Below are 26217 nucleotides of genomic sequence, written 5' to 3' on the forward strand. Positions count from 1 at the left end.
CTTCTTTCATTGGTGGGTTCAGTCTTCTTTGAGGGTCCCTTCGTGGGATAGCTTCTTCTTCCAGATTAATTCGGTGGGTGCAAATTCGAGGGCTAATACCTTTGATATCAGCAAACGTCCAACCTATCGCATGTTTGTATTTTCGCAGTAGCTCGAGTAACTGCAATTCTTGAGAAAGTTGAAGGTCGGACGAGATGATAACTGGAAAGGTTTGGCCATCTCCCAGAAAAACATGTTTCAAACCCTTTGGAAGTTGGTTCGGATTGAACATTGGGAGGTTCTTCGGCAGAAGCTTTTAGCGTTTCCCTCTCACGAGGTAATGCTTCAAAGTGTGGCTTCCAAAATTTCTTCCCTCTGTTTTGTGTGTCCAATTGATCAACGGTAGCAAGAGCGGACTCAACAAAACTGGGATTTTCATTTTCAAGGCGTGAGAGGAGTTCATCAAGATTAACGAAATTTCTTTGCAATTGAATCTCTTCAGAAACAAGATTGTCAATCATGAATGTTTGATGACATTCTTCATCCTCTTGAAGTTGTTTCCCAATGTGAAAAATGTTGACCTCAAGTGTCATATTTCCAAATGATATTTTCATTAGACCATTACGACAATTGATCAAAGCATTTGCAGTGGCAAGGAATGGTCTTCCAAGGATGATGGGAATCTTGGATTCCATGTTGACCACAGATTGAGTATCCAGAACAAGGAAGTCCACGGGATAATAGAATTTCTCAATTTGAACAAGAACATCCTCAACAATACCCCGAGGCTTTTTGATAGAGCGGTCGGCCAAGAAGTCAAAGACAACAGATGTTGGCTTCATTTCTCCAAGACCAAGTTGCGAGTACACAGAGTAAGGCATGAGATTCACACTCGCGCCAAGGTCAAGCAAAGCTTGGCTGACTTCATGAGTCCCAATTTGGCATGAAATGGTGGGACAACCAGGATCTTTGTATTTTGGCGGTGTCTTTTGTTCGATCACCGCACTCACTTGTTCGATCAAGAAAGCGATCTTCTTGACATGGTGCTTTCTCTTAGCGATTGCACAAGTCCTTGATGATTTTGGCATAAGTGGCACTTGTTTTATGATGTGAAGCAAAGGAAGATTAATCTTCACGTGTGTCAAGTGCTCAAGGAGTTCGGCTCGGTTTTCGGGAATTTTCCCAATGTGTCTAAGAGCACAGGAAATGGTACTTTTGCTTGAGCATTTATTGGTGCACTGTCAGGGGCAACTTTTGAATTTGAAGTAGTGGTTTTGATGGATTGATCTTCCAAAGTTTTACCACTTCTTGTTGTGATGGCATTAACCCCTTTAACGATGGGATCATTAGAGGTGGAGGTTTCAGCCATATGTTGCCCTTGTGCATTGAATTGAGGTTGGGAAGGAAGTCTGCCTTTCTCAGAAATAGCCAAGGATGCGGTCAATTTTGAAAATTGACTTTTTATTTCTTGGACATCTTCCTTTAATTGGCGATTGATTTTAGCTTGTTCCTCAATGAATGCATGAATAGTGCTTTCAAGGGAGTTCCCTTGTTGTTGAGCATTGTATTGAGGCGTAGGATATGCCTTTGGAGGTTGAGCTTGATGCTCATTTCTCCATTGTCCTCCAGATGTTTGAGCTTGGTTAGAGTTATCTCTCCAACTGAAATTCGGGTGGTTTCTCCAACCAGGGTTGTACGTATGGGAGAATGGCTTGTTATATTGCCCTAAGGCATTGCATTGCTCCTCATGAACCCCCTTCATTTCTTTGTAAACTAAGCAGTCCTTAGCTAAATGCCCATTTTCTCCACAAACGAAACAAGGTTCGAGTGGTCTGGATTGTGCTTGGGCAACCATGCACCCTTTTTGGCCATCTTTAGTCGTAAGGATTTCAATTTGCTTTTTTAAAGATTCGACTTGGGCCTTTAAGCTGTCCTCTTCCCGAAGTTGGTAAATCCCAGCTGGTCGATTTCTGTTGGTGCTTTCAGCAGCACTTGGACCAGTCCATGTGTGAGATTTTTCAGCAAGCTCAATGAGAAACTCAAGAGCTTCTTCGGGTTCCTTTTGAAGGAACTCACCGTTGCACATCATTTCTACGAACTGGCGCTCACGACTTGTGAGGCCTTCATAGAAGTAGCTGACGATGCGCCAACTCTCGTACCCGTGGTGTGGACACTGACTTAAGAGATCTTTAAATCTCTCCCAGACTTGATAGAACGTTTCATTGTCTTTTTGGGAAAATGTTGAGATTTGTCTTTTCAAACTGTTGGTCTTATGGACAGGGAAATATTTAACAAAAAATGTTTTGGTCATTTCTTCCCATGTTCCGATAGACCTAGATCTCAAAGAATACAACCAACTTTTAGCTTTATCCTTCAAGGAGAAGGGAAAAAACTTTAAGCGTGCAGCATCATTGATGGTTGCTCGGTCATAAAAAGTGTCAACAACTTCCTCAAATTCCCTAATATGCACATATGGATTTTCATTTTCTATTCCATGAAAAGTTGGCAAAAGTTGAATAATGCCGGGTTTGACACCAAGACTTGGCATATTAGGTGGAAATATGAAGCATGATGGTATGGAAGTTTGGGTGGGGTGAAGGTAATCATTAAGTGTTCTCTGTTGTATTTCATTATTATTATTCATTGCGAAGGGATTACCGATTATCGTGTGAATGGGAGAAGGAGTAGTGGATGGATTGGACGAAGTTTCACTAGAAGTGGTTTCGTCAGAAGAAGAGTTACTCATCCACTCTTGTTTGCTTTTTTTTTTTTTTTAAATATATTTAATTTTTTTGTTCAACTTGTTCCCAGGTTACTTTGGAGGTTTTTAGAATGGTCCTTCACAACTTACTAGAACTCCCCGGGGTTTACTAGGTAAGTGTGAAGGGTTCACTAACCTTTTCGACCAAAGACCTTTCTAAGCAAAAATGAGTTGCTTATTTTTGATAAAACAAGGTTGTTTTTGTTATAGTAAATAGCACAAAAATGTAATATTACAATGATTAACACAAAAATGTTCCCAGGCCAATTGGAAAGGTTGCCAAGGTACCGCTTCGTCCCAACCTTGCCTAGACAGAACCGAGGTTCCCAGGTAAGGTGGAGGGTACACTAACACAAACCTTATTTAAAAACCAATCTTTCTAGACAGAACAATCTTGGTTTGTGTCATATACAATATTACACCGTTGTACCAAATACTAAGCGTTTTATGAAGAAGTTTTTATAACTTACTTTTTTTTTTTTGTATTTTATGATTTTTTTAGAGGACTTAAATGCTATGAGTACTAAGAAAAAGACAAATAAAACACTAATGAAAAAAAAGAAACAATAACTAAAAGATAGTATAAACAATCACACTAAACAAAAATTAAAGTAAAAAAATAAAAAAAAATAAAGGGAATAGACTTTTTTTTTTTCAAGAAATCATTTCTGATAAGGAAGATCGGATAAAACCGCAACCTTAGAGCATACTTTGAATTCTTGGTATTTTTTTTTACAAATATTTACACAACATAAGACAATATTCACAAGAAAATAAAATGTAACAAAAAAAAAAAGTTACTAACCTCTTGATTGTAGATTTCACTAGCTTTCGAAAAATTACCTCCCCGGCAACGGCGCCAAAATTTGTTTAACGCCCAAATGTGACTTCCACTAGCGGTGGTTGTAGTATAGATCGGGCGGTCGATTCCACAGGGAGGTGATTATGGACAAAAGCGTTAGTAGAAAAATAAAAACAAAAGGTTAATAATAAGTGATAATAGTAACAAATGATTTTGTGATTTTTGTTTTGGTAATAAATATTAAAGGAAAGCAAATAAAGGTGTAATCAATAATAAAAGAGAGAAAGGCTTCAAGAATCATCCATATGCTTGTTTAGTTATTTTGTACCTTTGATTCACTAAGTTGACACAAATGATGTAACATTAAAGTTCATTATATTTTGAGTATACAAGTTCTTAAAAATAAAAGAAATAATTTAATCTTATGTAGAACCTAGAAATGACATTATACATCAAGCAATAATGCAATAAAAGATTAAATATAAAACTAAACATCAATATTATTTTTACTAAATAGTAACACATAGAAAGAGCATGACTAATCCTATATATTTTTAGTAAAAATAATGACAAAGAGATAGAGATGGAGATGGATGTGATAGTGAAGGAAATGAACACTAATATTACTTTTATTAATTTTTAGACACATAGGGAGAGCATGACTAAACCTATATATCATTTAACTAAAAGTAAATAAAAATGAACATAAAAGATAGAAATGAGCAATACTATCATTACTATAATCACTAAATAAAAATATATAGAAAGAGCATGACTAAGTCTATATATATATTTGGTATAATAGCATAGATAGTATAGATGGAAGAAGAACATAAAAATAAAAGTGGAATATGAACTTGCATTACTCAAATAAACATTACAACAAAAAGTGAATCAAAGATACAAAATAACCTCACTTTGCATATGGAATCATCCCTAACCTTCCAAGGAAGATTAGACCATTATGCTAATCATTCTCATAAAATTTCTAAAGAGAAAAGATGAGAAGAAAAGTTGAGAGAATTTTGCTATAGTTTTTCTACACTAAAAATTACACTCTCCAAATTACTAAAATGAGCTCCTATTTATAGAGCCATAAAAGGACTAAAAATAAATAAATAAAAATTTGGGATTATAAAATAAATATTAAGATTAAATTTGACATTTCAAATCAAAAATAAAATTAATATTATTTTTGTTATCATTGTGATTTTGACTTCTACTCTTTGGATGAAGGTTGAGTGTGGAAGAGGAAAATAGGGTTGATGATGACCTAGACTTATCATCATTGCATCACATGCTTTGGAAGAGACAAAATTGATGATGAGCTTCATGGGCTAGGCTTAACCTTTTTGGGTTGGGTTGCTTTGGACTTCAACAAAAATGCCATTTTTTTCTTCATTTCTTTTCAACTTTGCTCCTTCCTCTTTCTTTCAACAAAAATACACTTTAATTCCTACAAGAAAGACATAAATTGAATCAAAATCAAATATTTTCATTTATAAAATATATTACAATAATTTCATGAAAATATCAATTAAAACTCAATTTATTTTATCATTTAAAATAAATAAAAGTGTATTTTTAACCACTAATCAGTCACCCATCCTTGAAATTGCTCCAGGCCAAGCACGCTTAACTGTGGAGTTTTTTCGAGATGGGCTACCGAAAAACAAGATGCACCTTGTTGATATAGGTAGTACCAATCAATCCATTTAAGCTCTCTTCAACGTCTCATACCTACACAGTCTCAGAATCATCCCACTTGACCTTCCCCAGGCGGTGTGGGATTGCACAGCTTACCCGGTATTTCCCCTTACGGATCACGGGACTACTGACTGTCACAAATAATACATCTACGTTATATACAGTTACATTTTGATTTATTTTTTATTTTGGTTGCCTTATAGTTGCATTATCGTTTTATGATAGTTTATATATTATGCAAGAATTTAATTTGATGGGGACTAAGAAATAGTAGTTATACATAGTAAGTTTTGTGCAAATAGTTGCATATTAATTTTATAGTGAAATAACATATGCAAGTAGCAAAACTATAATAAAACTTCTAAACAACTGTATGCAAGTGCAAATAGTTACCTTATAGTTGCATTATCGTTTCATGATAGTTTATATATTATGCAAGAATTTAATTTGATGGGGACTAAGAAATAGTAGTTATACATAGTAAGTTTTGTGCAAATAGTTGCATATTAATTTTATAGTGAAATAACATATGCAAGTAGCAAAACTATAATAAAACTTCTAAACAACTGTATGCAAGTGCAAATAGTTGTCTTATAGTTGCATTATCGTTTTATGATAGTTTATATATTATGCAAGAATTTAATTTGATGGGGACTAAGAAATAGTAGTTGTACATAGTAAGTTTTGTGCAAATAGTTGCATATTAATTTTATAGTGAAATAACATATGCAAGTAGCAAAACTATAATAAAACTACAAAACAACTGTATACAAACTAAAATACAGGAAAAACTCTTTGAACATCAACATCCATGATAAATCTCATTGTTACCCATTGATGATATAAAAATGGACAGTAAACAACTAGATAAAAAACATATTAAAAAAATACATACAGAAGGTGTAAAATTTCAAATATGGAAGAAAACCAAAAAGAAACCGAAAACAAACCTCGGTTCGAACATCAGTACCAACATTAGCTTTTTTCCCAGAAACGTTGACAATGAAATCTCTGCATTATTTGTTGAGCAAACATACATAAGAAGCACAATGATTTCCTAAGATTGTGCCTAAAACCAGTGAAAATATTTTTCATTTCTCAGAACACTTTCCTTGACTTCGACTATTCTTTATTATTTGATTTTGTCTTCAGGTATTAGCTTTTGTTGTCTATACTCTTTCTGGCTTTATTCTCTACACAGTCGCTCCATATGTTATCAAGGTCCGTTTCTTCGTAAGAATATATAAGAAACTAGCTTTACAATTAAAAATTAAAAATAAACAGAAAAGAAGAATTGTTATGTAAAAAAATTAAAAATTAAAAACTGAAATAAAATTAAAAATTAAAAATTAAAAACTGAAATAAAATTAAAAATAAAAAGAAAAGAAGGAAAAAAGAGAGTGAAATGATGGATTGATTGATAGAAGTCAATCCTAGACCTAAGCAACAATATATAAGAAACTAGGTTTACAATTAAAAATTAAAAATAAAAATAAAAAAAGAATTGTTATGGAAAAAAAATTAAAAATTAAAAACTGAAAATAAAATTAAAAATTAAAAATTAAAAACTGAAATAAAATTAGAAATAAAAAATTAAAAACTGAAATAAAATTAAAAATAAAAAGAAAAGAAGAAAAAAAAAGAGTGAAATGATGGATTGATTGATAGAAAATGAAAAAAGAGAGGGAAGAGAGTAGGATTTGATTGATGATGGATGGAATGATGACTAAGTGGTATTTGTGTAATAAAACCAACATTGTAAGTAAAAAAGTTGATATGGGCGTGTAGGAATATTTTGGTAATAAATTGTGCAAAAGTGATTTTTCATGTAAAAATTTCTATATTTTTATGTATAACAATAAAATCTAATTACTCATTCAAATTAAATGAAAATATTAATTAATTTGATTGGATGATAGATGTATTGGATTTTAGGACACCCCATCCAACATCTGATCCTATCCAATTGAATATTCAAAGATAACATCCAATTTGATCCGATCATAATTGGAAATTCAATGTTTGACGATCGATTGTAATTAGATTGGTCAGTTATTATTAGATTTGATCGATTTATGCACACCTCTAATTACACTACGTAATTACTAAAAACTTTCAATTTTAAGTATTAACCACTAACAAATATTATTTTTATGTGTAATAACTAACTATTTTATCAAATAAGATATTATCAATTTATATATAATAATTATCATCTCATGTCTAAACACTCTGGTATTTTAAATATTGTGTAATTACTAGACTATTACTGCACCCTAATAATTACACAATAACTTTTCAAACACACTCTAAAATTTTAAAATAATAAATCTTTCAAAATAGAAAGAAAATCTTTCAAATTTTGTAAACTTATATTTGGCTCAATCAAAATGATTTTGTGCACACACAAAACAATTCAGAAGAAATAAAAAAGAGAGATTTTTATTAATAGAATAATTAGTATTTTTACTCATTGAACTTTTTACACTGTTAAGTTGTGCCCCTTATAATGTATAACTTGTTAATAATACCCATTGAAATATATTTTACAGTTACGTAACCCTTCTATTATATATTCTATGTAATTTTATTGTAAAATGAGTGAAGCAGTGGATGATCGTTGATAAATAAACGCAAATTAAATACCTTTAACCGTTTTTATGTTAATAAATAATAGAATAAAAGACTTTTTATATAATAATTTATATTGATATTTATATTTATAGTATTTTAATCATTAAAGTAAAAAGGATAAAAAAAAAAGTATTTAATGTGCATCTATTTATAACTACCATCCACCACGTCACTCATTTCACCATAAAATTGAATAGAATATGATAAAAGGATCATGTTACTGTAATGGTTATATTTTAAGAGGTATTATTCATGAGTAGTATACTATAACACTACTAAAAAATACGGAATTCGTGACAGTTTTACACCCGGTAAAGAATTCCTGACGGTCGAGAATATATGGTAGAATAGGTGACGGTAAAAAAATTAGGGAAAAGAATTTCCGACAATTTTATAGTTGATACTATAGGCCACGATTTTAAAACGTAACCTATAGTATAACCAATGGTTTTAAACTGTGGCTTATAGTGGATTTCCCCCTCAAAAAACAAAGTCATCGTCTTCATCCTCTTCGGAACCACTTCTCGCATATGTCGGAGCCGCTCGAAAACCTTTACAAGCTTCATCCTCATCCACTGTCGCTTTCCTCCTCCTCAAAACTTTCTTTTACAAGCTTCAGATTGCTTTTCACTTGACTATTCTCGAAACTTTCTTCGGATTGCAAGCTTTAATTTTTTTTGCACACACATAGATCAAGATCAACAAATTAAATCATAGCTAATAAAAATTTATACAGTAAATAAGAGAATGTTGTGCTTACCTTTGTGTTGCTATGAGAGAGCGGAGGAGAAGGACGAAGTGAGAGAGAGTGGAGGAGAGGGATGGCGTGACTCGTGGTCGCGGAGGAGAGAGAGCTGAGAAATAAAATAAAATTTACAAATAACTTTGAAAAAATAAGATCTTTTTTTTTTTTTTTTTGGGGGGGGGGGGGGGGAGTTATAGCTTAAGAGGCAGGAAATGAAATTTAAGATGTGAGAAATAAAATTTTAGATTTGAAACGCGTTAAATTCAAGCATGGAAAATCCGTAAGCAATTCCCATTTAAAAATACATAGAATTTTTTAAAGCACGTTTAAAAATTGTCGCCTATACCTCCCGGCCGTTTAAAACAATTAGGAATGTTTTATTTTTTCGACGGTTTTAAATATTCGCTTAATTTATTTTTATAGCGGTAATTTTTTTAAAAAAAATTGTTTTTAACACCGTCGCGAGTACTTACTGGCATTATTAGCTTAATTGTAGATTAATGATTTAATTTGTTCAATATTGGTGCACTTATATATATAGTTATATATATAGGGTGTAATATGGAAACAATAATTTTCAGATTCTTTATCACATATATATATTTTTTTTAATTTTAATCATAGATCCTGAATTAATCTACATCACAAATAGAAATAATGTGTGTTTATTATATTGTATATATATGTATATGCATGATGAATGGTAAATGAAAATGACATTTTAATAATTAAGAAGAGGAGAGCAATATATAGCAAAGATATATTTATATATATTCATACATGGAGTGAAGAAAGAAGAATAGCATTATTAATTGCCATGCAAATTTGAGATATTCTAATTCTCTCTTCCATGCAACATTATTGAAATTAAGCATCTTCTTATCCTCAGTTTCATATAGCAACCTCCATTTTATTTAATTTTATTTTTCTTTCCCATATTATTATTATTATTATATCTTATTTTATTCTTTTATTTTTCCTCCTAATGACTTATCTCCCAAACTAGTTGCATGCATATATTATTAAAGCAACCCTTATACTACTATTCCTCTTTAAATTAACTTTCTCATCACTCATTTCCCACACACCCTCAAATTTTATGTACCATATAATAGAGTAGTATTCTCATTATAATCTCATTCCATTTGTGAACCAACCAAAAGAAAAAAACTATATTGTGACAAAACAAGAAATATAACATTGTTTGGAGAATGAATGGAAAAAAGGGTAGTATTGAGATTGACATTCCTTCATCAGCTGCCAAAGCTAGTATCACTTGTAATAGTAATAAGCAGCACGAGGGGACGGGGGCGGTGGCGGTGGTGGTGGGGGCGGCCGGCAAGAGGTCTAGTGGTGGTGGGATCTTGAATTCATGTGAAGGTTGGATTAAGAGGGTGTGGGAATTTGCTAAAGAAGACACTAATAGAGTAATATTTGCACTTAAAGTTGGGCTTGCAGTGTTGCTTGTGTCTTTGCTTATTCTATTCAGAGCACCTTATGAAGTCTTTGGTACCAACATCATTTGGTCCATTCTCACTGTTGCCATTATGTTCGAATACACAGTTGGTATGTATACATATACATATATATATATTTATAATAATGTATTTCACTATAACTTTTTATTAATTGCAACAATACACATTCTTTTTAATATAAACATTAAAAAAAATCTTAATTTTAGTGAAAAAATAATTTATAAAGAACAAATTTCTACCCATGTCTCGTTAATTTTCTAAAATATTTAAGACTCATTTAGAACGTCGTGTTGTATTATATTGAATTGGATTATATATCATATTTTTTATATAATACTATATTAAACTTTAATTTATACTACAATATTTTATATTTAAGTGTACATAAAAATTAATACCACATATAATTTTACATAAAAATATCGCATAAAATACAATTCAATATAATATTATACAATACGGTGTAATACGACGTACCAAACGAACCCTTTAATCACAAAAATCACAATTTCTTTTGTCTGTAATATTTTATTGGTACAAAAGAAAAATACTACTGAAAATTTTTCACTTAATTTAGTTTTGCAGTAAAATATTATGTGTGTTTTGTTGTTATCAATATCAAGAAGTATGATTATTTGTTTTTAATTTTTAATTGTATAGGAGCAACATTTAACAGAGGATTCAATAGAGCTCTTGGGAGTTTACTAGCTGGAATCTTGGCCATTGGTGTAGCTCAGCTAGCCCTTTGTGCTGGTCGAGTAGCTGAGCCTATCATCATTGGCATTAGCATTTTTTTAGTTGGCACTATAACTTCATTCATGAAATTATGGCCATCTTTAGTCCCATATGAGTATGGATTCAGGGTCATACTCTTCACCTACTGTTTGATCATAGTTTCCGGTTACCGAATGGGAAATCCAATGCGGACTTCCATGGATCGGCTCTACTCGATCGCCATTGGAGGAGTTGTGGCTGTACTAGTGAATGTTCTGGTTTGTCCAATCTGGGCTGGAGAGCAATTGCATAAGGAGATAGTTAAGAATTTCAACTCGGTCGCTGACTCGCTCGAAGGTACATAATTAATAATTAGAAGTGTGTTTGGTAGATTGTACTTAGATAATACAATTCAATTCAATATAATACTATATACAAAGCAATGATATGCGTGTTTTGTGTTGAAAATCAAATATAGAATGTGTGAGAAAGTACTTATCAGAAGATGGATCAGAACATGCTGAGTTCTTCAAGACTGTCATGGATGAGTTCCCAGATGAGCCTGCTTACAAGAAATGCAAAACCACATTGAACTCCTCAGCTAAACTTGAGAATTTGGTAATACTTAAACTACTTTTCTCAAATGTTTATAGTAAATATAATAATGAATGACATGTAAAAGTAGTACTACTCATTAGGCCATGTTTGATTTGGCCTAATTGTAATCGTAATGAAATCACCATTACAATTCCATTATTAATTTGGTTTGGTTTTGAAGCATTTACAATATAATCAACATTATACCATTTATATGAATAAGTATTAAAGCTCCACACTGTGTAATCACTATTACACCATTTATATATATATGGCTAAAGGCTAGTTAGGATTTTTGCCTCTAAATTTTGACATGTACTAAATCATGTTTTCTAAACATTTTTAGTCGTTAAAATTCTTCTTAAACTTTTGAGATTGTTAAATTTAAAGACTTTTATCCAATTTCAGTCTATTTAACTAATTTAGTATTGTTTATGTACTAAATCATGTTACTAAGACTTTAATATTTACCAAATCATGTTTGGACAAAAATCTTTAAATTCAACCATCTCAATACTTCAGGAAAAAAATTTAATGAGCTTAAAAGTTCAGAGGCATGATTTAATACATGTGAAATTGTAAAAATTCTAAATAGCTTATATAAAAGTAAAATTACCCTTATACCCTTACTTTATACCCTTCTATTGCCCAAAAAAATATCGTAAGGATATTTGTGTCAATTACACCACTCATTCCCATAACCATTACAAATAAACCAAACTTCTCAATACTATACTAATATTATCATTATTACTACTATTAAACCAAATGTCACCGAATAGTGTTGTGATGCTGTGTTTTTACTTAAGAAGATTTTATGTCTGATTTTGGTGTTGATTTGATGACACAATTAGGCTAATTCTGCGAAGTGGGAGCCACCACATGGTAGGTTCAGACATTTCTTCTATCCATGGTGTGAGTATGTCAAAGTTGGAGCTGTTTTGAGATATTGTGCCTATGAAGTTATGGCACTTCATGGTGTTTTACACTCTGAAATCCAGGTATCTTTTCTTTTAATTGTTCTCTCATATAAGCACATATTCTATTTGGAACTCTCACTCTCATATAACTTTAATAATTAGAGAAGGGATATTCACAACCCACTTGAAAGGAATCAGAAACCAAGATGCTGAAAAAACTAAGGAATCTGAGATTTTTTTTAGTAAAAAATAAAATTAACAATAATCCCAAAAAGAAGAACAAAGAAAAGACTTTCTTTGCTGGTTTAGATTTCTCATGACAAGGGAGAGAATATTAGAGAAGGGAATTATGCTCTTTTTTATTCTCAAATTGGAGAGGTCTTATGGTGGGGTGTTTGAAGAAGGAATATAAGTATAGTTTAATAGGTAAATAAAAATCTCTGACCAGACCAGACATATCCATGTTCTGTTTGTTCTCTGTCCCAACTCCTAACATGAGTTTTTTTTACTTTTAAAACAGAATAACACCTGTGGAACAATGTTTCACTATAGGTTGTGTTAAACAAAAGATCATTATTCAGTTTAGTTAGCTAATTAATTAATCAAGAAAGAAAAAAATAAAACAAATGAAAGGTACCTATGTTTTATTATCATATGTTAGCCAAAAAATATTAATAATATAAAATGATCAGACTGTGAGACAATGAAGGAAAACAAAAGTTTCAAACTTTGAAGCCAAGGGTGAATGAGAAATTACTAGTGTTTTTTAGAGCTCAGATCCTTTGTCACCAAGCTTTTGTCTTTTGACAAATATATATATAAATATATGTATATATATACATATATAAATTTATATCTGAGGTTTTCAGGTTCTGAGAGTCATAGCAATACTCACATGGGAAAACTGCATAGCTAGCTTTCTATATTCTCTCACCTTTTCAAGGTATGCAAAACTTGAAAGTTATTGTGTGCATCATATCCCTTCTCCTTTCCGGTACCTTTTTGAAGATGCACTCTACTTGAATCATCATCACAAGCAAGCAACATCAGTAGAGTATTAAATCCCGAAAGAGAATCGAAAACTTAGAACTAACAAAAGTTAAAATGACCGGAAATTCATCACTCAATTTATTTGTTTATTTATTTCGGTTTCATACTCTTAACTGTAACACACTCACATTGACATCATAATCATCCTAACAGGCACCGTACAATCTCCGAATTGCATTCCAGTCCGAAATTCAGGATGCAACAAACCAGGCTGCAGAATTAATCAGAGTATTAGGCAAAGACATATGCAACATGAATCGAAGCATCAAAACTTCCTTACTCAAGAAAGTACACAGCTCGGCCGTGACACTGCAGCGTGCAGTAGACTTGCACTCGTATCTCCTCACATCCCCCTCCTGCTCTGGTGTCCTTCCTTCAGTATCTGACAACGCTTCAAAGCCGCTCCCCAAGCTCTCTCCCACCATGTCGTCCACTCTCGTCGACATAAACCAGTTACTGGCCTGTAGTGAATTTGATAGCAACAACAACAACAATGAAATGAACTCAAATAATCAGATGCTGCAGACACAAAACTCAACAGTAGTTCAGGCTGAATCTTACCACGAGCTGATGAGAAAGCAATCGAGAAGGCTGCATTCCTGGCCTTCGAGACAATTAGATACTTTTTATGAAGAAGACGGGGCCTTGAATACAGACTTTTTACCAAGAATGAAAGCTTTAGAGAGCACTGCATCACTGTCACTGGTGAACTTCACTTCTTTGCTTATTGAGTTTGTGGCAAGGCTTGACCACTTAGTTGAAGCAGTTGATGAGCTTTCTAAGTTAGCTAAGTTCAAACATGACGGATTACACTAACAAATTTTTTCCTTATTTAAAACATGAAAAATCATGTATTAATTATGATCAAGATAGAAAAGAAAAGAAGACAAAACAATAAAATGTAAAATTACTAAAGCAAGGTTTTTGCCTCTTGTTGATGTTGGTTGGTTCTTTTTCTTATTCTACATAATATTTCTATACATATATACACGTGTCACAATTGGTAGTCACCAAACTTATTGTTCTCATAATCAGTGGTGGACATAATTATTAGTGTTATACATCCCAAAAAGTCAAGATTGTAAGTTCTTATTGATGACTTCAAAATGCAGCAGCACAGTATATTCAGTTTTTTGCAGACTTTTAACAATTATATAACAACCACTAAATTATATTTTATATTTTCATTTTATTTAATTTAATTTTCTTTTCAAACCTAAGGATCTATTCCATCAACACTACTAGTGTATAAGGTAAAAAAAGCTCATCATTCCTGCAGTAGAAATTTAGAATTTCATTTTTTTTTCAACTCTTTCAAATAGTAATTTCTAGTTGGTATCAAACTTGAATACGACTCTCATTATCACCCAACCAAGAAATATAGGCAAAGAATTATGACACTTCTTTTTTAACAAAATAAGATTACCATTAAGTAATAATCATATTAGCAGAATAGAAAGAGAATTATAGCACCGAAAGATAGGCTTTATTATTAATATAACCAGAATGTCTGACAAACTGACCGACCTTACAGGTGAGGATGCAACAACCTGTATTCACAACAAACTTGACTGTGGATTTCTTTTTTATAAATATTTACAAGAAAGAAGGAAATCCAAAGACCCAACCAACTACCTTTTGATTTTATTCACTGTCACTCTAGACTGTGAAAGCATAAATGGTTCTGCCCACTACGAACCAATGAATTGACAACTTAGAAGAACTTTAACTAATATACGAAGACGCCAGGCTGACTAAAAAGAAAATGACACGGACATGCCAGGAAACCACCCTGTCATACATACTATGGCAAAACCTAACAGAATAAAGATGAGAGAAGGAGCAGAGATTTACATTACATCCAATTCTGAGGAATAATGTATGATTTCATTGGCTCGACGGAAGCGTCCTTGACACCTACGTTGCTGCTGCTGCTGCTAGCTCCGAGAACAGAACTCACCTTGATGAAGTGACTTCCGCCATGCACTCTACCTTCCCCGACTGGGAAATTACTTGGACCACCAAACTGATTCAAGCCAAAACCTGTGCTGTCTGCTGAAGTCAGCTTTGAAACATCTATGTTCATGTCCTCTGGGACAACCTCTTTCACCTTGTCGAGTTTGGTTTCTTGAACTAAAGATCCTATGGTTGCACCTCCATGAACTCTCTTGTCCTGTACCAGGCCGCTGTGGAGTGCACATAGGCCTGTTTTTCCCCTTGCAAATGAGTTGCAAGGACTAGCACAGCTGCCGAATTCTGATCCTGGATGACCCCAAGAGCATCGCTTTCCTCCACCATGAGCCTTGCAATAATCAGTGCTGCCTTGTGCACTCTTGCCACACCCATCAAACTTGCATCGCTTACCCCCTCCATGGCGAACACAGAAGTCAGTCCGTCCCCTAGCACTTTTAGTGCACTCAGGCATGGCACACCTTTTACCTCCTCCATGTGCCACACAGAAATTAGTACCCCCATGGACACTCTTTGTACAAACCCCGCCACCTTGAAAAGCACATCTTTTGCCCCCACCATGGCCCTTGCAAAAAGGAGTGCTTCCTTCAGCTCCTTTGGTGCATCCTGCAGCAGTGCACCTTTTTCCTCCACCATGAGCCTTACAATACATGGTGCTTCCTTGTGCTCCTTTTGTGCATCCTGTAGCTTGGCAGCGTCGGCCACCTCCATGTGAGATGCAAAGGCCCGATAAGCCTTCTGCACTCTTTGTGCAGTTTTCTTTTTGACATCTTTTGCCACCACCGTGCCTAATACACAGTCCCGATTTGCCTCTGGCAGCTCGAGTGCAACCACCCTCATAACTGCATCTCCGACCACCACCATGAGCAATACAATAATCTGTACGTCCCTCTGCACTCTTTGTGCAACCAAGAAATTCACACCGCCGACCACCCCCATGGGCCTTGCAGTACACAGTCCTGCCCTCAGCACCCTTGTGACAACCTTGTTTCTGACACCTACGACCTCCACCATGAGATATACAGCGGCCAGAAGCACCTCTGGCTCCCTTTCCACATCCCTCAATCTGACATGTCTTCGAACTAGTGCTGCGATGTTGAGATAATTGCTGCTGTATTGTTGACCCGGAAGTACAGGTGACTGAGCTTTTTGGGGTGCTTAATACACTTGATGAGAGGTCCAGAACAATGGGAGTTGGATCAACTTTTTGGGGAACCTGTTTAAATAAGATGGCATCCCCTGCAATGGAAGATGTTGGCAATGGTGGCACAATAATCCCTTCTTTCCAATGACATGATGTTGATCCTTCATCTGCACTATTACCCATGAAAGCTGATAGTGGTATCTCTACTCCAGACTGAAGTGAACTGGAACTCGGATGAACACTAGTGATTTCAGATTCACAGAAACCAGTAGAGAGACTTAACTCCAAGTCAACTTTGGGCTGCACCTCCACTGCTTTCAAAATTGAACTAGCATGTTTCTTTGGGCTGGGCAACTTTTCATTGCCAAGATGTAGAGAAAAGTCCAATTCAAGATCCATTGAGGATTCCTCATCAGTTTCCTTAGCTGAAGACATTGTAGTGCAAGCAGTTCCTGAACTTCCCTTGCTGTCCGAGGAACTTGGAGAACGGCCAAGCCCAAGAGACAGTGACGAGCCAACTTGCTGGCAGGCAGATGGATCAATCGAACTCCACTTCCGTTTAGTTCCCTTTGAGTTTGACATAAAAGGAATGGAGCCAGGGGAATTAAGACACAAGATAGTATCTGCATGAGACTCGGCTCCAACTACCCTAAATTGCTTAGAACCCAAAATCCCAAATGCATTTGAAGAATAATTAGCAGCAAACCCCATGTTCTGGAACCTATCATCCATTTTTATAACTTAAATTCAATATTACACTAACCTAAAATTAATTGCAACAGAACAGTCTACCTGACTTCCGGGCTAGAAAAATAATATTTACAAAACTAGAGTTAGATTGTCTCTAAAAGAGTACATCCCACCCCCGCTAACAAATCCTGAGGTATCCCGACGATCCATTTTCTGTAATAAAATCCCAAACCAGACTTTCACGGATTATTAGCGAGTGCACATAAATTCAATGTAACTTGATGTCTTCACAGCAAGAAGGCAGACAAACATCCTGTTACACCCAAAAAAAAAAGCACATTATCAGAGATAAACTAAAGAAAATGATGAAAACATAATGGAAGAAAATCACGGTAAAAAAAAAATCTTCTTTTAACGACAACAAAAGGAGAGCTCAGCTGCTCAACAAAAGGAGAAAGTGGAAGCATTATTCACATCAATAAACTAAAAAAATTGCTTTGCAAGAAAACGCAAAATTGGCTTTAATTAAACTGATTACGCTGCGAAAGCTAAATGTCACACATTCTTCCCTATCTCATTTGCTCACACATGACACAAAATTAATTGGTTTACGATCTCAACAGCCCCAATTAATTATCACAGTTAAGAAACAAATATTAAGAGATTGTCCTCAAAACAAGTGAAAAGTGAACTAAGGTGGGAAGATTATTTCAACCTCCATCCCCTTCCAAAAAAACTAATTTAGTCCATAAAACAGCATACAGTCTTTAAATGTCCTCACTTTCTCTTTCTCCTTTATTTATGACGGCCACCAACAACTGAAAAAGGACCATGTACATCTAAACACAAAAGACATAGCAAGCACACATCCATATGTATAAATATATTAACAGATGTAGTCAGAAATAAAGAAGCAAATTAATACATCTTTAGAGAGAGAGAGAGAGAGAGAAAAGGTATCCGTCTAAAATTAAAATTATAAATTATAAAACATACGAAAATGTGTTGGTTGCTGGAATTAATTCAGTCTAGAACCACTTTTTTTTTTAACCACTATTGACACAAAAATTCAAACAATGAATTCCGACCCAACAAAATATAGATTCGTACTTTAAATCATCAAATCATATCGTCCAAACTGGGTCCATACTAGTTCAGGACAATTACATCGTTTGAACTGACTACATGTCTTAGAAACCAAAATAAGACAAAGCATACTACGTTTTAAAGTAACTATTGACGCACAAGATAACAAATCTCTGGTTACAGAAGCAAAATTGTATAGATACTTCCGTCAAATGATGTGGATGTAAAAATATGTGACTAAAGTTTGACAAAAATTATCAAAAGCTCTAGAAACACAATTAAAAACAATTTCTAAGAATCAATATGGTAAAATAAGTACAAAAAGGTTTCTTCTTTCTTCTTAATCCTCAATTTTCACGGAAATCAAAGAAAGTAAAAGACTTGAAATTTGACGGAATTTCCAATAAAAAAAAGTTCAATACACTGCATTTTGTTCGAAGATATGACAAACTGTAACATCTATACATTTGTTTTGGGAAGAAAATAATTGCAAACAATGAAATTCAAAATAAAAAATAACTAAAATCGTTTAAGAAAAGTGAATTCAAAGGATTCAGATGCGAAACCAGAGCTAAAAAAAGTGAAAAATATATATAAAAAAAAGCATAATTTAGCATAAAAGAAGCTCTGCAATGCTTGTTAATAAGCAAAAACCAAAAAACAGAAGAAAAACTCAATAAAGAGCGCTTAGCTTCATACTTCACTCATCAAAACTCAACAATTTCAGCTCAACTGAGCCTCAAACTTTAAAAAATATATATACAAAATTAAAAAAAAAAAAAAAAAATCGACAATCAAACTTCCTTTACTCCGTTTCAGAGCAACAAAACAGATCTGGATTAATAAAACTCATAAATCAATCAATCAACCAAAACGGCGATAACACCAGAGTTCAAAATTGAGCCAAGACCAAATAAAACAGGGATTCGATACATAATAAAAACATACATACACATATATAATTAAGAAGGAAAATTCAATAAAAATACCTGAAAATTTAGAGACTATTGTGGCGGTGTTTAGGTGGGTGGCGAGGTCATGATTAGGGTTTTAAGACCGGCGGTAAGGAAGGAGAGAAGAGAAGAAGAAATGGAAGGTGGAGGCGGCGAAGAGAGAACGAGAGAGAGAGGGAAAGAGATAGGAAAGAGAGAAATGATATGAGACACGAGCGAGCGAGGCCTCTTCTCTCCTCTCTGCGCGTCTTATTAAATATTAAATAATAATAATATAATATAATAACGGCTCCCGGTTTTTTTTTTTTTTTTTACCTACAGATGTTAAAACTTTTTGGAAATTCTAGGGGCCGTTTCGAAGTAAGTGTAGCTCCATGCTATGTTAGGGTATTTTGAGTATAATACATATCGAAAGAGGTATGTTTCAATTAAATATAAAATTAGAGGTAAATTTGATTAATTGATTAATAAAAATAGTATTTTTCAACTTACTCGTATGAGTCTGATATAGTTTAATATAATAATTTTTAAAGAGTATTACTGGTTAATCACAAAGCGACTTGTTTAGAAGTATTAAATTTTATTAGTGCCTAAGAGCAATGCTCTTTTGAAAAGTATGTAATAATATAGGTCGTAATGAACCAATTTATAAAGAGATGTGTTTTGTCGTGTTTTGTTAATATTTTAAGGAATAAAGAGTAACCCTGATACGACCCGTAAGCTATTTTTGTGTCGTGCTTTATTCGGACTTACTTATTTTTTTATAAATAGATTAGTTTGTTTTCTTATATAGGCTCAAATTTGGGCTCTACATTTTTTTTTAAAAAAAAAAAAGGATATTGAGTTAATTGCTGAATTATGTATATTTTTTTTTTATAATTTCAATTATTTTTATATAATTTTTCAACAATATTTTACACGTAATCAAATTAGAAATTAATTAGAATGATTAAAATTTAAATATTTATTAGTAAATGCATATATAATTTCTTATTAATATCAAATTCTTATAAGGATTTTACGTTTTGTGCTTTTAGAGTCTATTCGTGCTTATGTTTCGTGTGGCTTATCCTTCCGTGTCATGTTTAAGTTTATTTTTTTCGTGTTGTACCATACCAATTTGCAGCATCGTGTCGTATCGTCTCCAAGCTCATATTTTTCATGCTAGGTCGTGCTCGTGCCTCTCGGGCTCATGTCAGTTTCGTGACGTGTCAAAAAATTTGTTCTGTATTTAGAGCTCTAAAAGTAACTATGTAATAACTAGGTAGTGTAATTACTAATGTTTAAAATACAAGGTGCTTTTAGATATAATGCGGTAATTATATATGAATTTATAATATTTTGTTTGACAAAATAATTAATATTTACACATTAATATAATATTTTTTAGTAGTTAGTATTAAAATAGAAAGTTTTTAATAACTACACTCAATTCTCGCATGTGAATTGGAGAGAGTAATTGGAACCAATCAATTACTTACACAGTTACAATACAATGTAATTATATGGTCATACAAATATGTTAAATTGTGTAATTACCACCAATTACACATAAATTCAATTACATTATGACTTTCTAAACGTGCATCTATTGTTCGGATGTATTGATACGCCACTATCTCTATTTTAGTATTTAGTCTATTTTATTTATGATAGTGTATATTATAATTATTTAAGAAATCTTATAAATTATCATTCCCAAGAATCTAACACAAGATGGTAGTTGTACATTATCATTCCCAAAAATTAAAATTTACATATTGAATGTCTTCTGTAAAATAAATTATTTAAACACTATTTTCTATTTTTATATTGTAAATTATTTTAAATAAATTTTATTAAATATCTTAAATAATTAGAAGATATACAATTATAAAAAAAAAAACTAAATATTTGTCCTCAATGTTCAAAGTGTATCAATGCAATCTTATTATATCTTTAGATAATTTTTTTTTGGTAAAACTTAACGGCTGCTTTTCTTTATTTTTGTTGAAAAAAAATCTGATTTTATTCTAATTGAGAGGAGATTCGAGTTTATAAACTTTCCTTAATATGAAAATGGTTTTATTTATTTATTTATTTATTTTTGTTTCCTTAGTGGAATGGTTCATTGGATGTATGTAGTCGTTTTCTCAACCTTCCATATATCTTTGTAATTAAAATTAAGTTTTTTTAAAAAATAAATAAAAATTGATTTGTTATTAATTACTTATTGTATTTTTCAATGTGAAAACGAAATTGTGGTGGTGGTATACTTCTCATTTGTCAATGACAAGTCAGAACATTTTTATTTCCTTTTCTAGGAGAAGTCATCACCATTAATTTTTTTTTTAAATAGACATCACCATTAATAAGTATACTCACTTATTCTATTTTGGATATATATAGAGCGAGTAAATTGCGGGATAAATACATAATGTTTTAGATTTTATACACTTAAATATTTAATTTTTATTTTTAGTGGCAAAAATATCTAATGTTACAATTTTCTTACACCGTTACTACCACTTCCGTTATTAACTCATAAATATAGACACGTAGAGGGCCCAAATGTATTATATTTTTTTATTTTATTTTAAAATTTAATATTTTTAATATCAAAAACTAAATACTACTTGTTTTTTTTAATAAATAAAAGAGATGCAATACTAAATTACCATAGCTGAGTGAACCAGTGTAGTATATGGAACATGATTATCGAATTGAAGTGTTAATATCATGTAAAAATTGTTATGAGAACAATTTTTTTTTAAAACAAGTAGCATTTAGTTTCTGATATTAAGAATATTAAGTTTTAAAATAAAATAAAAATAAATGTAATGCATTTGAACCCTCCATGAGTTCATATTTATGAGTTAATGGAAGTGGTAGTAACGGTGTAAGAGAATTGTAACGTTAGGTATTTTTGCCTCAAAAAATAAACAATAGGTATTTAAGTGTATAAAATCTAAAACATTAAGTATTCATGCCGCAATTTACGATATAGAGAGCTAACACTTATTACACATATGGAATATGTGTGTGCAATTTAGAGGAGAGGAGTGGCTCATGTTAATTTTTTATTATAATCTCTTAATTAATTTTTGTATTCGAAAACACATGTTAAAATATTTTTTTTTCAAAGGTATTCGTTATGTTTACAATATCAATCCTGTAAATTTTTAAAAATTTTCGAATAGTTTATAGTGTCGAAAATATGTTTGAAATTTTTTGAACGTAATATCAGAAATTCTGTTTTAGTATTGTAAACTATTCGAAATTTTTTAAAAATTTACAGGAGTGATATTGTAACTATAACGAATACTGCTATGAAAAAAATTAAAAAAAAATTATTCTAACATGTGATTTTGAATGTAGATGTTAATTAAGAGATTATAATTAGCGCTCCTGTTAAGAGAATGACTTGACAAACAGTTTATATATGTGTGTGGATTTATGCATGTACATATTATAAAACATGAGTAATATCTAACACATTTAAATGTCATACTTTATAATTGATTAACAATATTTTATAATAATTATTGAATTAAATTATGTGGAATTCAATAATTAAACAAGTTATTAAGTAATTATATAGTACCTTCCAACACACTATTAATGTATAATTATAAATTACAATATTATATATATTTATATATTACAATACATGTCATATATCTCATATTACATTAACATATAAACATATAGACACATGCTGATTAATTATGATTATTTGAAATAGTATATATCATAAAATTAAAATAATCATGTTCACCTGTAATCTCTTACTTTTACTAGATATAGTTCTCATAATCTTACGTTTATTATATAGTTTTCATAATCTCGATTATTTTTCCTTCATGGATAGTATTCTTTAATTGTATGATGCTTAGAAAAAATTTAAAATTATCAAGAATTTACTCAATAAAAAAAATTACAACCAAAATCTTAAAATACAAATAATTGTTACATCTCATCCAAAAATTAAGATTCATTTTTTATTGTAAAATATTTACTTATAACATACCATATCTCAATAAAATTATAATAATTTTTCGACCACATGTACATTATAACTTGAGAAAAAGAAAAAGATATACATATAAGAGACAACTATATGTCATTTTCATAATTTAATTCTCATTCTCAACTTTTATTATATTTTCCCTCTATATAAGATTCAGACAAATTCAATATAATGTTCATATAAATGTTAGAGGGTATCGTATACTTAACATTCTTAATAGTATATAATATTATTATTAGTGTAATTTATAACATTAAGTCTTATTTATTTTGCTTTAACAAAAATTATAAAAGAATTATTAATTAATAATAGGGCATCATCTTATAATAGTGCTAGATAATCTATAGCAATACTCTAATATTTATTATAAACTCCTTGGTCACTTCCACCCAAAAAAAATCTTCCAGAGTTTATATTCAATAATTTAATTCAATAAATATTATTTTCATATAAACTATTTGAAAAAATGGGTATAGGCGTTTGATTATAAACTAACATTTATATTTTTACTATCGGTTCTTAAAACCCACAATTAATATACCATTGACACAAATTTGGGTCTCAGGTCTTAATAGCTAGCGTTGGTTACAAACAGAGAATATTGAATATTATTGTCGATCAAGAAACGACAGTAAAGAGGGAGGGATTTCCCGTTAGTTCTGGCATAATCCTACCACCATTTTCGTGTACTCATTCTAGATCGACACCTATGGTAGGCCATTGAATTGAAACAAACGCTATTAAGTCTCAATAGCATCAATTGCAGTTTGATGTTGTTTTGTATGATTGGAAAAATACAATCTAAATTTGGCAGTATAAACTATTCACAATAATTTTTTGAAAATTTTCATGAGTTTTACTATAATGAACTCTGTCATAAAAAATAATCAGGATTAAAATGCTTAAATTGTGTCAATTTAAGGGCATCTTGTATTGATACAAAATTGTGATGTAACATAAACGCACACAAAAAATTGAGGGGGTCAATTCATGACCCCTACCCCTACATAAGTCTGCCTATGGTGTATATTAAGGAACTGTGCATTGACATTTTCACACTCTCGTACAAAATCGCAACATTCACTCGTGCGATTGACCTTTCTATACGAGGGATAACATTGATTGGTTTTGCGCTATTTTATTAGGCTCATTAGGGAAGCGGCTCCAACCCCAACCAACCCTACGTCGCAAACTGCACTGTGTTGCAATCCTCGTAGGCACTCGCCTTGACTCAAAGCCTCCTTCCATATAGCACACTCCATGTAGCGGAATAAAGCGTATGTGTAATTTGTATAATTTATCTTTTTATCTTATTGTTAGGAGCCTTTTCATTTTAGTACTTAAGACAAATTATAAATTATTTAATTTTTCATATTGATATACATTATATAAGACATCATCACACTATTTTTTTTAAAAAAAATTATGAATAATTTATTATGTTGAAAAATAATTCCAAAACAATTTATATCACCTCTATGCAAATAAAATTTAAAGTAACTTGTGTTTAATTTGAAAATAAATAAATAAATAATAATAGTGGTAGACTTGAGTGTCGACTAGAGACTGCGCACCTGGTTTTGTAAATTTATTTATTTATTTTCTTATTAGAAAATATTATTTATTTATTTTCATATTTGGAAAATAAATACAGACCAAAGTCAAAATATCAAGAACAAAAAGAACCGATTCTCTTCTCTTATTATTAAGCTTTTGGTCTTCTGATATCTCCATGAGTCACTATATTCGGCCACGTAAGAGTCCAAGATTAAATCCCCACCGTTGGATCATTTCTTTTTCTATTTCCACATACAAAGTGGTCCCCTACAAAGGTTTTGAGATCATTATCTAACTTTATAAGCTTTTGATCATGTGGAAAAAAAGAAAGAAATAAAAACGTCACTGTTGTTACGTATTTTTTTTTTAAAAAAAAATAATTGAGAAAAGAAATTAATGTCCTTTATTCATGATCCACCGTTGGATTGGAAAGCTGTGAACAAATGTGTGGTGAAGATCTAAGGAGAATCTACTCTCTTAAACAGGAAATATGACCTGTTTTGTTATAAGCCAAATTAATATAAACAAATGAAATAATAATAATAATATGTATAATAAAGTTATATGAAGAAATATTGGAATGTGGGTGGACAGGTCGATGTGGGGTTCATTAGATTTTTTTTATTAATATTAAAATTTTAATTTATATTAATTAACAGCAAAAGAATATGCCAATTAATATTCTTTGGCTACGGCGCACGTGCAATGTTTCATGCACGAGTAATTTCACGTGACAACCAACTAATCCCAAATCAATAATAACATATTATAATAATTAAAAAAAATTAAATTTATAATATTTATAATTTTTTAATATTTTATTTTTTATTTTATAATTTTATTTAATTTTAAAATAATTTTTGAAATAATAATATTAGATTGTTTCAAAAAAAAAATAATAATAATATTAGATGTATTAACATAAACGTATCATGTATATAAAAGTGTATACATAAGCAGTCCATGGTAACAGTTAACTGCAGAAAATAGATAACACTTTAAATTTATTAACAGTTTAATAGTTTAAAAGGTTTTACCACTAAGATTAGAACTTTGAGGGTTAAGTACAAGTGAAACAATAGTTAAGAAAATTTAACCGCAAAAAACTCTACTTTTTTTCTCTACATTTTTCTTACTTTTTATTTTCCCACCAAAATCCAACTTTCAAATATAATTTAAAATATTTGAATAAGAATCAAAGTAAAACAATGCTACATTATTATATGTTCTAAACTACGTACTTCATTTTAAAGCTTATTTAAAATATATAATATTCACTACTTTAAATAAATTTTATTAATTATTTTAGGTTTTAATGTATATAATATTAATATTAATATATTTTAAATATATAAAATATTCTAAAATGTTAAGTAAAGTATATATTTCAAGTATAAAATATTTTAAATATATAAAATAT

The 26217-nt window shown here is 31.4% G+C and overlaps 4 protein-coding genes and 1 non-coding gene across 5 annotated transcripts; 2 read left to right on the top strand and 3 right to left on the bottom strand.

Annotated features, from left to right (window-relative positions):
• Positions 1-269: 269 nt before the first annotated feature.
• Positions 270-1067, bottom strand: LOC133038514 (uncharacterized; the record flags this gene model as incomplete). The annotated part of the gene is made up of 1 exon (XM_061116683.1): positions 270-1067. A coding segment is annotated over exon 1 (798 nt), but the record flags the coding sequence as incomplete, so codon positions are not given.
• Positions 1068-1120: 53 nt separating this feature from the next.
• LOC133038515 (uncharacterized) lies at positions 1121-5154 on the bottom strand. Its single transcript, XM_061116684.1, has one exon. It carries the CDS (start codon positions 2723-2725, stop codon positions 1121-1123), a length of 1605 nt encoding a protein of 534 aa, XP_060972667.1. The 5' UTR covers positions 2726-5154.
• On the top strand, positions 2136-2242 carry LOC133038626 (small nucleolar RNA R71). Its single transcript, XR_009688126.1, has one exon. It is a non-coding gene; the product is annotated as a small nucleolar RNA R71 (small nucleolar RNA).
• A 4342-nt stretch (positions 5155-9496) lies between the features above and the next one.
• Positions 9497-14434, top strand: LOC115718118 (aluminum-activated malate transporter 5). Its single transcript, XM_030647078.2, has 5 exons — positions 9497-10194; positions 10767-11177; positions 11299-11438; positions 12272-12418; positions 13541-14434. The coding sequence occupies exons 1-5, from the start codon at positions 9840-9842 to the stop codon at positions 14201-14203; spliced, it is 1716 nt and encodes a 571-aa protein (XP_030502938.2). The 5' UTR covers positions 9497-9839; the 3' UTR covers positions 14204-14434.
• A 417-nt stretch (positions 14435-14851) lies between these two features.
• Positions 14852-19544, bottom strand: LOC115716147 (uncharacterized). Its single transcript, XM_030644886.2, has 2 exons — positions 19268-19544; positions 14852-17505 (listed from the first exon to the last, which is right to left on the bottom strand). The coding sequence occupies exon 2, from the start codon at positions 17232-17234 to the stop codon at positions 15243-15245; it is 1992 nt and encodes a 663-aa protein (XP_030500746.2). The 5' UTR covers positions 17235-17505; positions 19268-19544; the 3' UTR covers positions 14852-15242.
• Between the last annotated feature and the right edge of the window lie 6673 nt (positions 19545-26217).

Source organism: Cannabis sativa, chromosome 5, assembly GCF_029168945.1.
Source record: "Cannabis sativa cultivar Pink pepper isolate KNU-18-1 chromosome 5, ASM2916894v1, whole genome shotgun sequence".
Classification (NCBI taxonomy): Eukaryota; Viridiplantae; Streptophyta; class Magnoliopsida; order Rosales; family Cannabaceae; genus Cannabis; species Cannabis sativa.

Excerpts from the sequence above, each read along its gene's own strand:
- LOC133038515 (XM_061116684.1), bottom strand. The coding sequence starts at position 2,725 with ATGAGTAACTCTTCTTCTGACGAAACCACTTCTAGTGAAACTTCGTCC.
- LOC115718118 (XM_030647078.2), top strand. The coding sequence starts at position 9,840 with ATGAATGGAAAAAAGGGTAGTATTGAGATTGACATTCCTTCATCAGCT. Across the intron at positions 10,195-10,766 it reads TATGTTCGAATACACAGTTG|GAGCAACATTTAACAGAGGA; the intron begins GTATGTATACAT and ends TTAATTGTATAG. Across the intron at positions 11,178-11,298 it reads GGTCGCTGACTCGCTCGAAG|AATGTGTGAGAAAGTACTTA; the intron begins GTACATAATTAA and ends AATCAAATATAG.
- LOC115716147 (XM_030644886.2), bottom strand. The coding sequence starts at position 17,234 with ATGGATGATAGGTTCCAGAACATGGGGTTTGCTGCTAATTATTCTTCA.